Source organism: Nilaparvata lugens, chromosome X (genome assembly GCF_014356525.2).
Source record: "Nilaparvata lugens isolate BPH chromosome X, ASM1435652v1, whole genome shotgun sequence".
Lineage (NCBI taxonomy): Eukaryota > Metazoa > Arthropoda > Insecta > Hemiptera > Delphacidae > Nilaparvata > Nilaparvata lugens.
Genome location: NC_052518.1, coordinates 13,329,540 through 13,342,768, shown reverse-complemented (window position 1 = coordinate 13,342,768; position 13,229 = coordinate 13,329,540). Strand labels below are relative to the sequence as shown.

At 33.0% G+C, this 13,229-nt stretch overlaps 1 protein-coding gene across 3 annotated transcripts in view; it reads right to left on the bottom strand.

Annotated features, from left to right (window-relative positions):
* The window catches only part of LOC111061313 (leucine-zipper-like transcriptional regulator 1), a 59,068-nt gene that overhangs the window by 20,522 nt on the left and 25,317 nt on the right, over window positions 1-13,229 (bottom strand). For all 3 annotated transcript variants that reach the window (XM_039442450.1, XM_039442449.1, XM_022349007.2), the window contains exons 10-14: window positions 9,429-9,490; window positions 7,644-7,935; window positions 5,567-5,745; window positions 2,963-3,112; window positions 1,984-2,118 (exon numbers count right to left, since the gene is read on the bottom strand). In XM_039442450.1, the coding sequence (XP_039298384.1) occupies window positions 1,984-2,118; window positions 2,963-3,112; window positions 5,567-5,745; window positions 7,644-7,935; window positions 9,429-9,490 (818 nt within the window). The remainder of the gene's footprint in view (window positions 1-1,983; window positions 2,119-2,962; window positions 3,113-5,566; window positions 5,746-7,643; window positions 7,936-9,428; window positions 9,491-13,229) is intronic.

The following is a 13,229-nucleotide window of genomic DNA, read 5'->3' as shown; positions in this document are numbered from 1 at the left end:
TCATGATTTGTTTTTACCTATCTGTTCCATTCTTAGTTTTTATTCCAATTTATAACTGAAACCCTTGTTAGTGAGAAGTCGGTATGGTATGCATAGTTTGGATAGGGGTAAGTGATCTTCCTATTTATTTTCCTGAGTTCAAGTACTTGTTGGCTTAATTGGATTTATATATTTAAAAATAAAATATATTTGAATGATACAGTCAAACCTAAAAACTAGAGGAATTCATCCTTAGGACAAACGTAGAATTTTAAATCAAATTTCTTTTACAAGGATGATTTAACAGTGGGTTTCATTGGGATCCTTTTCGAATTGAAAAACTACTTTTCTGTAACTTCAAAATTTTTGTGCGCCATTTTGATTCCAACTTAATTTGTTAAATGGGTAGGTGGTCGTATGATACATGATTTCGATACAGAATTTAAGAGAAAATGAATGACGAAAGCCGTACATCGTATATCTCAAACAACTATTCACATTCAAACATACAGTACAAATAAATCATATAAAAATGAGATGAATGAGAACATTAAACAAATTTAATTTATTTTAGTGTAGGCACTTACAGTATCATGTATGTACTCTCATATTTAACACTTTGAACAGAGAAGTTTGATCTGTCAGATTTTGGGTGAATACTTATTTACTTAATTTCTATGTGATCGAAATTAGTATCATGTCATCTTTGAAACGATTTGAGAAATCGATGTGTTGATTTCGCCATTCATTTCCTCTTGGAACCCTGTATCGAAATAATGTATGTTTATGACCACCTTCCCATTTGAGAAAATAATGAAATTGGAATCAAAATAGCGGATCCAAGATGCAGACCAAACTCTGAAACGACAGAAAATACGGTTTTTTCATTGTGATAGGGTACCGAATAAAACCTACTGTAAAACTATCCCTGCAAAAAATAATTACGCTGTTTCCATATTTTTTACCAACCCTATATATATCCAGATACATTTATCTACTATCTCTATCCTTTGAAAACCGCTGGAAATTGGAACGCCTTATCGCTCTGTGTATGCACACAACCTTATGTGGTTCAGAGGATTGAAAACTATGAATTGGAAGGTTAGAACAACACTATGATAATTTCAGTTTCAGAGAACATAATAATCACAAATATAGACTAATAATTAAAAAAATCAGACTTCTCACAAGGGAAATAATACCCTTACTTCATTTTATTTTAGATACAACTAATCTCTGTTAAACTTGCCATGCCAATATCATTGACACTTGATAATAACAAGTTAAGCCGAAACTAGACGTGTCTAAAATGATAATAATAATAATAATAATAATAGACCATGATAAATCAATCAACATTTTTACATGCATCTGAAAATGTAATGGAATATAGACGTGTTAGTTTAATTGATAGATTGATCTTTATAGGTAGATTGTACCACCCTATTTGAGGCTAATATTATTTTTTCATACAAAAATATAAACTCATCAATGTTTGTTTCCATTACGAATTGCTTGTTAATAATCAATTTTGAACAACTAAATTACGACATAGCAGTCAGGTGTTTATAAATAAAAGCTATTAGCTTCTACTCACATTTGTGGAGCTCTTTCGGACACTGCTTCAGTGTTGATGAAGGGCCTAGTGTCCAAAAGCGCTCCACAAATGTGAGTAGAAACTAATAGCTTTTATTTATAAACACCTGACTGCTATGTCGTAATTTAGTTGTTCAAAAGTGAAAAATATAAATATTAGTCTAGTGATCTTTGGTATAGAAGTATTTTAATATTTAACAAGTATTTTCAATGATTTTTAAAAATCATGATAACTTTATAGCAGAACACAACACTAAACTGAAAATATGAGCAAAACATCAACTCATAAAATAATAATAGTTCATCATTTGAATAAAACAGTGTGCGATAAATTTGCAGAGAAAATCTGATGATTAAAATTATGGTAGATATGGCTGTGATAATTAGAGAACATAGAAGTAAACTTACTTTTGGTAGATGGTGAACTATGAGTTTCAATGAATATTTCTTCATGTCCAATGCTTGCATGCGATCAGCTGCCTCAAGGATCTGGAGGACATTCTCAACAGTCACGTTCATTTCCAAGTTCTGCTTGCAAAATGCCTGTCAACAATAATTTTTCAGAAATATTTTAAGAGAACGTACCAGAAATTCTTTCAGAAATGGAGAAATAGCTATGTCAAAATAACAAACACGATTTCTATGGAAGATATTAGATGGAGATTGATCAAAAGATTGAGGGAGTGGATAATAGTATCAAATGAATAAATAATTGGACAATAGCTCAAAGAGCAAAGCCACTTAAAGCGTTTTCAGACGAGTTGGCAGGGTAGGAAGCTCTCCGATTGACTGATCGTCAGCTGATTCCCGAACGTCAACCCAATCAGAGAGCTTCCTGCCTTGCCGAATCATCTGAAAAACGCTTCATGTGGCCTGGCCCTAAGGCAGCAGACAAAAGAATCAATCGCTACAATGAACCCAAGTGATCATTGACTTGAAAATGTGAAAAATAAATAGAATAGGCCAGCTTATCAGTTCAGAACTAGTAGTGGTCTGCTATGGCCAAAAATATAGCTTAATAATATTTAGTAGATATTCAGAATCATTGTAATTCCAACAAGAAGTGAGGATGGAAATTACTGAGATAGGCCTATTGAATTTATTCAAATGCTAATGAATTAATAATTATTATTAAACGATAAGTCTTCGGGGTGATTAGCAGCATTTAATTAGGATTTTCGTTTAATAACAATTAAACTTAATAACAAGGTTATCTCGAACAGTATTGTGTTCAATGATATATTTATGCTTTCTATATATTATTCTAAATATGCTGATCTCAAACTTGATTTCGTTTGAAATCATATTTTTATATCGAAAACATGGAAGAGGGAAACGTTATTGTTCTTTCCTCTGTGACAAAAATAATAAATTGAATCGCAATTACCTGGAGTCTGTTGTTGGTGAATCCATAGAAGTATGGAGCGCTGAACAAATACAGGGAGTCTTCTGGTGGCATCTTCACATCGGCATAATAGATGTATCTCAGAAGTGAGTCGAATGCTTGTCTTGATGGAATACTCTCTCCTATTTGAATCTGAAATTCAGAGCAGTAAATAGTGCGAATATTGAATTCAGATGATGAATTTGAAGTATGGCATATTTTTTACAAGACACTTTCAAGTACCGTACAGTTCAATATCTCTGCTTGGTGTTAACGGATATTTATATCAGCATTTCACAATCAAAATATTGCATCATACAGCTTTCAGTTTTTGTTGTAAGTATCCAAATAACTCAGAGTGATTAAGCTCCATTTAGACTATTCATTAAAATTAGAAAGAAAAAATTTAGCCTTGATGTGTTACTTATTTTATTTTGTTATGTTATGATAAATGGAACTTGAGTGGATCTTTCAATAAATCTTGTAATATAAGATCTTTAAGGCTAGGAATTATGACATAATAAGTAGATTGAATAAAAGCTAGCAATTGCTAGTTCTAAGTAATTTTCAAGTAAATGCTTGGATAAGATATTGATATACTATAATATCAATAGCTTGCTCTTGATATTATAAGATCTTTAAGGCTAGGAATTATGACATAATAAGTAGATTGAATAAAAGCTAGCAATTGCTAGTTCCAAGTAATTTTCAAGTAAATGCTTGGATGCGAGTCTGTTATATGATCTAATTTTTATAACTAGAACTAATTACTAGTTGCTAGTCACTAGATTCTAGTTTTTATCCAATCGACAATATTGACATATAATTATGACACCTTCTTAAAATGTATGAATTCAGGGCTACTTTCTATTTGTATTCTAATCTATTATTTTATTTATTTTAATTTCAAAGGGTATAATTCTATTCTATAAATTATGACATAATATCACATAGTAAACATTAGTCCAAGTCTAAGACGAGCCACTAATGATCTGTTACTAATGTTCTGTCGAACATGTCTGAACAGACATGTTGGGTCATCAGCAAAAGGCTTCATACGAAAAATAGCTGTTTAACAGCAGCTTCTAAGGGTGGCTTCTAACGGCAGTATAAGTGTGTTGAACATGTTTGTGAATGGATGTTGTGTCATCAGCGAGATGCTTCGGACAAAAAAACAGCTGTTTGACAGCTAAACGGCTGTATATGGTCGTTGACAGCTAACGGCTGTATAACAGCTGTTTGACGGCTAAAACAGCTGTTTGACAGCAGCTTCTAACATAAAACAAATAACCAATAACAATAAATAAACCACTGGAAAATGTTAAATTATAATGATACAAAACAATTTAACCTCAAATAGAGCAGCGAAGGAAGAATAAATAACAAAAATCGACGATACTCGTACAAAAACCCAACCTCAAAAAATTGTGTTAGAAGCCTTTCACTGTGATGAAGCAACAATGCATGACGACATGTGTGTGCACACATGTTCAACACACTTGTCCTGTCGTTAATGACCACCCTTAGATAACATAAATGAACCACTGGAAAGATACAAATTATAAAGATGCAAAAATAATTCAACTTCAAATGGAGCAGCGAAGGAAAAATTAATAAAAAATATAATACGCAAAAACCTAACCTCCATATTTTTTTCGAATCCTTTCACTAATGACACAACTTGTCTGAACATACATGTGATGATTTGTAGTATCGTTAGTGGCCGACTTAAAATTGAGTCGATTTTTTTCATAGAGCATAATCCATGATTTCTCAAACAGAATGTTTATTTCGAGCACAAAGAAGTGGATACTGAAGTATGTCGCATCAGAAATAACACATCGATTTAGGGCGTAATTTTGGAGAAATTCTCTCAAATTTCCAGCTTGATTTATAGATGATAGTCATTAAAGGGGTATTATAGGAAAAGTAGAGCACATTTAAAATGCTTGTGAAGCATGGGAGAGTAGCCGAAAAGCTGAGTTAGAATGTAACTGGAGCACAACAAAACAGTTCACTAGAAATTATCACATTTCCTACATTTTTCTGAAACATTCTGTTTGTTTATTTATAATAAATATATAAATTGATATATTTTTTGTGATAATGTTGAAGAATACCAAAGTGCGACTTTACAGAGAGTCAAGAAATAGGTAGCCTACACAATATGAGTTGACAGAGGGGATGAAGCTTCGCACTTTTGCTATGTTCACCTACTAACTAGTCCAAATTAAAGTTATTGTGTCACAGACACCCCCTTCAAATGTCATTGTCAAACGATCAATTGTTGCAGCAATGAAAATTTCACCCCCTACATTGAAGCTGCTATAACAATGAAAGGAAAACTTGGAATAGAGAAATAATACATCATTTTAAAGAGAATTCAATGCTCTACAAACCTAAGATAAGCATCAGTTTTTACGATGCATTGTTGGAGAGTTATAAGCTCTGAAAGAACAAAACATTGGATAAAAACCTGTTATTTTAACAATTACACTCCTTCAAGAGCGAATATCTCGGGAACTGTTGGGAATATCGAAAAATTCCACTGAACAAAAAGTATAGAGAATTTACAATAGTACACATTCTTGAAAAAAGAGTACTTACGTTGACGATGTTATCTTCAGGCATGAAAGAACGAAATAAAGCCTCAAAGTAGCTGCAGCGCGCTGCGAGTACTGACTTGTGAGAAGGAACGGGTTCGCCATCCAACATTAGAATGATATCGCAGAATTCAGACCCAGTATACTTCAAAAACGCCTCCATATCTTGCTCCAAACTAGAACCTGAATAATGTGAAAGAAGTTTGTGAAAACAGAAACTACTTCATTTAAAGATAACAATTACAAGAAAATTATGTCCTTAAAGCAGGATGAAACAGCTGTTACATGAAATATACTTGTAAAAACAGAAATTTCGCTCTCTGCTGCATGTAAAATTATCACTTCAAAGAAAACCATGTCTGAAGGCGGATTCCCACATATAGTGAGAAAATTATTGCAATCATGGGACTATTCCCAAGCTTTTGTAATTTTGTTAGTAAATTTCTAATGTATGAAACTGAATTTTGTTTTAGTAAATTTCTAATGTATGAAACTGAATTTTGTTTTCCATGTATTTGTGAATTTTTTATATAAATTTGGCAATAAACAAGTTTTAACATCTTTTTATTCATATTCAATCGGCCGGGCTGAGTGGAAAAAGTTCCATCAGAACTCATGTAAATTATAATTACACATAGGCACTAATGTAACACAGATAGATCTGTTGGATTTCCACATGGTAAGTGAATAATACATAGTAATGGGAGCATAACTACTTGGAATTGTCACGACCCCTTATTTATTTTTATAAAATGAGAAACTATTTTCGATTATTAATCTTCATTGAACCCTAATATCTGGTAATCTCTTTCAATTTTAATGTTGCAGCTCCCAAAACTAGCTTCCAATTTGTTCTCTAATAAATAATGAAATAAAAACACACATATATCGTCAAATTCTACAGTTTTATTTGGAGTTTTGGTGTTTTTATTTCATTATGGAGCGATTCTACAACATCGACAGTGATTCAGTCGAATTTCTAATAAATAAGTAAATGTGACAATTACAAGTACTTTTATTCAATTACTCAGTGATGAACAAAATAATTGTAGCCATATATATATATATAATATATATATATATATATATATATATATATATATATATATATATATATATATATATATATATAAAAGCAAAATGGCACTCACTAACTGACTGACTCACTCACTCGCAGAACTAGAAATCTACCGGACCAAAAACGTTCAAATTTGGTAGGTATGTTCAGTTGGCCCTTTAGAGGCGCACTAAGAAATCTTTTGGCGATATTTTAACTCTAAGGGTGGTTTTTAAGGGTTTAAAGTTCTTTTAGCATGTATATTCTTCTTATTCCAATATCTTAAAATTATAATTGAAATGTCCATACCATATGTTAATATAGAACTATAATCTAGAGAGAGTACCTCTTCGAAACAGTTGTTCTGGTAACTAAATTAAAAATTTTGTCAGGGTGGCATTAAGTTGAGTTGACTTTGTTAGGTTGGCACCAAGTTGAAGATTGAAATGCATTTATCCAGGACCTCCTAAATACCAATTTATCCAGTTAGCCAAAATTAGCGTTTTCTCAGCTTTTCTGCGTTTCCTCACCTTTTTCAATAATTGATGGAATATATTAAAAAAAATTCAGTACACAGGTTTAGCTGAGGTGGAAGAATTTTGTTCGCCAAAGATACGCCGATATAGTAACAGGTGTATTTCGAGATCAAATTGACATAATACGTTAAGAATAATTTTATTCCTTCAATGCATAACAATGCTATCGGAAACGTCAATTTTATAATAATACCGTACATAACTTCAGGATTCAATTTTACAATTCGGTTCAAATTTTACAATTCGGTTCAAATTTTACAATTTACGTTCAAATTCGGTACAGAGGTTCCGATGAGGTCTACATGCAGGCGAGCGAAGCGAGCCCGCTGATCTCATTTTTGGACGATCCAGTCGGGGGTCCAGGGGGCGGAGCCCCCTGGCTAGACGGATATGGCGAGCGAAGCGAGCCTGACGGCTAGTAACTAATATATTTGGGACAAAAGTAAATTTAGTAAATGAATGAATTGACACTTGGAAAAAATACTTAATACCTAGAGCGTCGAAACTGAATTCGAATGTAGGCTCTGGAAGTGGTTTCATTTGTGGAGCGCGCTGCCTTCTAATAACCTCAACCATCAGTCCGCGTTCAAGACTCTCGAAATCCTTGCTCATTATAATTTGACCGTAGTTATTTTCCTTGACGATATACTTCAAGCAGAACTCTTTGATGTAGCAGAGCTTCAATAGAGATGCATTGTGCAGTGCTTCCAATACATTGTGATGGGTGATGGTAGCCTCTAAGTATCTCACACATAGTTTTTCAAGTCTGGTCATGTGAAACTGTAAATTAGAATACACATATTTGAATTTCAAGCAACTCACAAAATTGACTGCACTTCTATAGTGAGGTCCACGTTATAATGACAGTATTTGATCAACTTTGGTTTTGCTATCCTTGTCTATCATTCGACAAAGCCGGTGGTACTATCCTTTTATAGGTCCACAACGATGCCAATTATGTTTTTTTACAATTTAGAAATATAATTAATTAATGCAGAGAATCAGCATCACTATTCTTCTATCTTTATCCACTGCCATTATAACGTGGACCTCGCTATAGTGCTACTCTTACCTACTAACCACAGATATACTTTTGAAATAATGTGTAATTCTAGCAAGTACAATAAATCTAGTTTTGATTTTTCAGTTCATTAACCCAGTGTTTCAATGCAATCATTATTTTGAATGCAAGTCAATTAACAAAAGCATTGAAATGTTAAAAATAACAATTTTTTGAATATAATTATCAACATCCATTTTCCAGTCTATGTTTGAATTCATATATGAAATAATATTTCATAGAATCCAAGGTTATTCATGACATCAAATTCAAATTAAAGCAGTCTATATAGTGTTATTACTTCAAAATTGCATGACCTATCAATACCTAAATTGGTCAAAAAACACATCAACGACCCAAAATATCAACATTAACATGTATTTTCAAATAGAATATCTGATGTTATAATACAGGATTATTGGACTCATTTTCAAGTAGTTTAGTGAATATGAATTTTCAAAAATGGGTCTGTGTAAAAAATGAGGAAATAGCCCTATATTTTCTTATATTATTTTTACACAGTATAATCATACAAGTCATATGACAATCGCAGTTATTTTCATGGCTGAATACTATTTGGAATGGGCCCATGAGACTGAGAAGTTTTCCAATATTTGTTTTGTTCCATTCAATAATACAAGTACATTGCAATAGAAACGTTCCACTAGAAACCCGAGAAAAATGTAATAGTGGATAGAATATTTTTGTGGCTGTTAAACTAAAGGTGATATTGAGGTGGATATTGAATGAAAACGAATTGATATTGTTTAAACAACAAATCTATCAAAGCAATTAGAAATAATAGAAATTGACAATGGTGTAACAACAGAAACTAGTAACTCAAATTGTTTTAATAAATGAGTGTAATCATTAGAAATCGTTTTCATTCATTGAAACAAAAGGCACGTTGAAATATGAAATCTATGGATAATGGTCCGTAATCAATGCGTCATACAGTATTCTCTTGAAGTAACGTACAAATTATTCAAATTGTAAAAAAACTAGAAAAATCAGACATAATTAACAAATGTTTGGAATTGAATGCTTCATATGAAACATTATTTTTGCAAGTTTTCAATAAGTTGGGGAGATAATTAGAAACATGAATATCGCATACAAATATACTCAATTTAAGAGACCATATTTAAAGTGGATTGAAGGTTGAAGAAACTTTGAAAGTTTTAGGCAGTTGTACAGCAATTCAAATACTTACTTGTACAGCCAGTCTGTACACATCCATCATCAATTGAACGATTCTGTTGCTGTGAGGTTCTTCTAATAAAAAAAAACGAATGTCTTTAGATCACTGTGACGTTACAGCACAAAAGTTATGAGCACGGACAAGAAAAATGCACTATTCCACTAGGGACTAAAATTAATTTCATTCATTCAATTTCACATTTCATTTCCATAGCTCTAATTAGAATAGAATAGAATATGTTTTTATTTCACAGAAAAACAAATAAAATACGGCACAACAATAGTAGATAGTGGACCCACTTATCCATAAAGCTTGGCACATAATAAACATGAGTTGGCATAATATTTATCCTCTGCAAAACAAAATTACTACAAACAAAAAAGAACGATAATATTCCTTTTGTCCGTTTGTAGGAGTTCAATAAATTATCATTATGATTAAATACATCCACACGCACACACACACACCCCCACACACATGCAAATGGGAATAACTTTAAGCTTTATCATTGAAGACAAGTCAGTAAAATCACAACTCTATAATTATAAAGTTCAAAAATCATCTAAACTATGGTTACTAGACATCGTTCACATTATTCAAGTACAGATGACACATTCAGATACATACTATTAAGATGCAGTGTAACAATAAGAACAATACATTTCTACAAAATAATACAGTACACTATCTTGATGAAAGATCAGTTAATTAAAAATTTCCACTTCTTCAAGTGACAGACTCAAAAGCCATTTCTTCAGTTTTATTTTAAATTGTGACAAAGAATTAATTTTCCTGATACCGATGGGGAGTAAATTGTAATATTTGAATCCTAAAAATACAAAGCTCTTTTTATACCTAGTACAATAAGGCCTAGGTGTTATTAAATGTTCCCTTGTCCTTTGACGTGTTATCACTCCTCCCAACAATGCATGCGTATCAGGCACAGTCATCATTCCCATTCGGTTCCCACTAATTTTGAAAAACAATGACAGCACCTTAAACACATACATGCTTCTCGAGGGTAAAACTCGCAAAAGTCTGAAATACGGGAATGAGTGAATCCTTCTCTTTACCCCACAAATTATACGTATTGCAGCCTTTTGAAGAATTATAAGAGGATTATAATGACAAGCATATGTCGACATCCAACAACATAAGCCATAGTCCAGTTTAGAGTGAAACAATGCATAATACAATTGCCGGTGAATGTATCCAGGTAAAAATTGTTTAAGTTTATAAAATGACCTAACTAAATGAAGTAATCTACTTTTATATTCATTATGTGATTTTTCCAGATTAATTTGTCATCCACAATCATTCCTAAATACTTTATAGAATTTGTTTGATCAATACAATTACAATTACATGACTCCATTTGACAATCAAACTCATGATATTTTACAGGGACTGGAAATACAAATACTGTTGATATCGAGAAATTTATAATGTTAGTTTTAGAAGCATTTAATACTATTTTGTTTCCATCAAACCAGATCCTCAAATTGTTCAAATCTGACTGCATCATTAAATGTAATTGATTAATACTATCAGCAGAATAGGTCAGCGCAGTATCGTCAGCAAATGATGCAACAGTACCATGGAATTTCAATGAGAATAAGTCATTTATATACACTAAAAATAAGAGAGGCCCCAGTACTGAGCCCTGGGGGACCCCACAATTATTATTTGTGACCAATTCACTACGGATACCATTTATACTAACACATCATTGTCTTCTATTCTCTAAATACGATTTAAACCAGTTTAAGGGGATTCCACGAACCCCAATCTAATTACACACAACCACAAGTTCTTAAAAACTAATTAGAACATACTAGTTGAATTAGTAACAGATTAAGATCTAGAATGACTGAATAATTTCAAATTTTAAATTGTTTTCAATAACTAAATTTCACAACTATTGGTTCTTCTTCATTATCATGCATGTACTGAGTGGTGCAAAAAGAATAGTCGGATTTGAACTGCATGGTTGTAGAAGAGAAAGTGGGAGAGTGACCTTCAACGGCCGTCAGAACATCGGCCATAGCATTCAGTTTGCCGTGAAATGACGCAGTGGACGGCTGAGCATCGTGTTTCCGCTGTGAAGCAGTATTTTAGAAACAACAACTCATCCATCACAGTGCAGCGGCAACATTTTAATGTAGCACGTTTTGGACCAATTCCTGATCGCGGGTCACTGCCTTTCGGGCTACAGGGTCCGCAATGAGTAGCAAATCAACTGGGCGTCCTCGCACAGCAGTTACTCCAGGAAACGTGGAGAATGTCAGAGCATCAGTGCTTCAAAGTCCCCGTCGATCCACCAGGCGGCGTGCTACGGCTTTAGACATTAGTCGCCGTTCGTTACAGCGTATTCTACAGCGTGAGTTGAGGTTCCACCCGTACAAAATTATGATTACTCAAAAACTTCACGAACGAGATTTTGAGGACCGCAAACGTTTCTGTGAACAAATGCTGGACGTTTTGTACTCGGGAACAATATCGTGCTAATGATGTCAGATGAGGCTCATTTTCATTTAGACGGCTATGTCAACAAACAAACTGCAAATATTGGGCGCCCGATAATCCCAGACAGTTACACCAGAAGCCTCTACACAGTGCCAAAGTGTCAGTTTGGTGAGGAATATCAAAATTAGGGATTATTGGGTCTTATTTCTTTGAAGAGAGAAAAAGTCACACAACTTTAAAAGAGAGAGTCACACAACTCACTCTTTTAAGAGTCACACAAACGTGACTGAATTCAGTGCGCTACGTCAACATGCTCCGTAATTTTTAGCGCCAACATTGCGCGAGTTAAATGTGTATGATTGTTGTGAAACGCATGTTCCGTAGCCTTGGTGACGTCCATTGGCCCGCCAGATCACCGGATCTGTCAATGTGTGATTTTTATCTATGGAGGATCTGAATCACTGATTCACTGACCTAAAAAGCACTATCTTGTAAAAATAATATGAATATATATTGCAAGGATCAGAAAAAAACTATAAACGAGACCCTGTAAAAATATTGTCATCGTGAAGGTGACGGAGAACTTTGAAGAAAGGCTCCTGATGTGTATAATTGAAGATGTACAACATCTTACGGAAGTAATTTTCCGTACATAAACTTGGGTTAGTAACACAGTACAGTACTTATTTTCTGAAATTGTAGAAGTCACAAGTGTAGTGTGACTTATAAGTCAAACATGTAAACTAGGTAATAATTATGTTGAAAATAAATAAAGTGATATTCATTCAAAATGTGACCATTCTTTTTGCGTCACTCTGTATAATATTATCAACCTTGATTTTTCTAAAATTGTTGACCCCATAGAAAGAGCTTCTTATTATATTATTTTACAGCCTCGAACAGTTCGCTTCAGATTAACTAACTTCAACTATAGAATAAATTTATATTTCATGTATTGTGAACTAATTTATCTTTCCTCCTGTAGTCTTGAAAGCACTATCTTGTAAAAATAATATAAATATCTATAGCAAAGGATCAGGAAAACTATAAACGAGTCCCTGTAAAATGCAAGAATGCACCATAATCAGAATGCATAATGGTAATCTATATTCGATCGGAAATGTTAACATAACCTCAATTGGTAGTAGTTATTTAAATTTAAAAGAAAAAGCTTTCATCGAGGACTGATGGCTCTCCTCAAATATAGTAATAAGTTGTGCAGTGCACAATATCATCTATACATTACATGCATCCAGATATCAAATATACGAAATCGAATTATAATATTTTCAATTGACGTATTATGTCATAGGAAAATTAGATTTTCCTATGACATTTGGATCATTT